Below are 298 nucleotides of genomic sequence, written 5' to 3' on the forward strand. Positions count from 1 at the left end.
GTGGCCAAGACATTTGTTGTTCAAGGTATCCAGCCCACTGGTCAAGGCGTTCTTCCTTATTGGAGATGGTCGTTCCATTCTGATGTTTGTTGCTTCCACTCACAGGTGGCTTCCGGGGGCCGGCACACGGATCAACTGAAATAATCTCCGGGCATTACCGGCTTTCTGGGCCTCTTCCACTTCTTTGGCTTTCTGTGTCCACCATACTTCACGGTCGGATCGCAAACTCACTTTCACTTGACGTCTGATGGCTCTTCGCATCGGGTTATGTTCGGGACCGGCTGGGATATTTCTTCGA

The 298-nt window shown here is 51.7% G+C and overlaps 1 protein-coding gene across 1 annotated transcript in view; it reads right to left on the reverse strand.

The window, feature by feature from the left end:
* T265_11059 (hypothetical protein) overlaps nt 1-298 on the reverse strand; it is a gene marked incomplete at both ends in the record, with an annotated part of 9,108 nt that overhangs the window by 8,353 nt on the left and 457 nt on the right. Inside the window, one exon of the mRNA XM_009177609.1 lies at nt 104-281. Coding sequence (XP_009175873.1) covers nt 104-281 — 178 coding nt within the window. The remainder of the gene's footprint in view (nt 1-103; nt 282-298) is intronic.

This window comes from Opisthorchis viverrini (genome assembly GCF_000715545.1).
Source record: "Opisthorchis viverrini unplaced genomic scaffold opera_v5_437, whole genome shotgun sequence".
Classification (NCBI taxonomy): Eukaryota; Metazoa; Platyhelminthes; class Trematoda; order Opisthorchiida; family Opisthorchiidae; genus Opisthorchis; species Opisthorchis viverrini.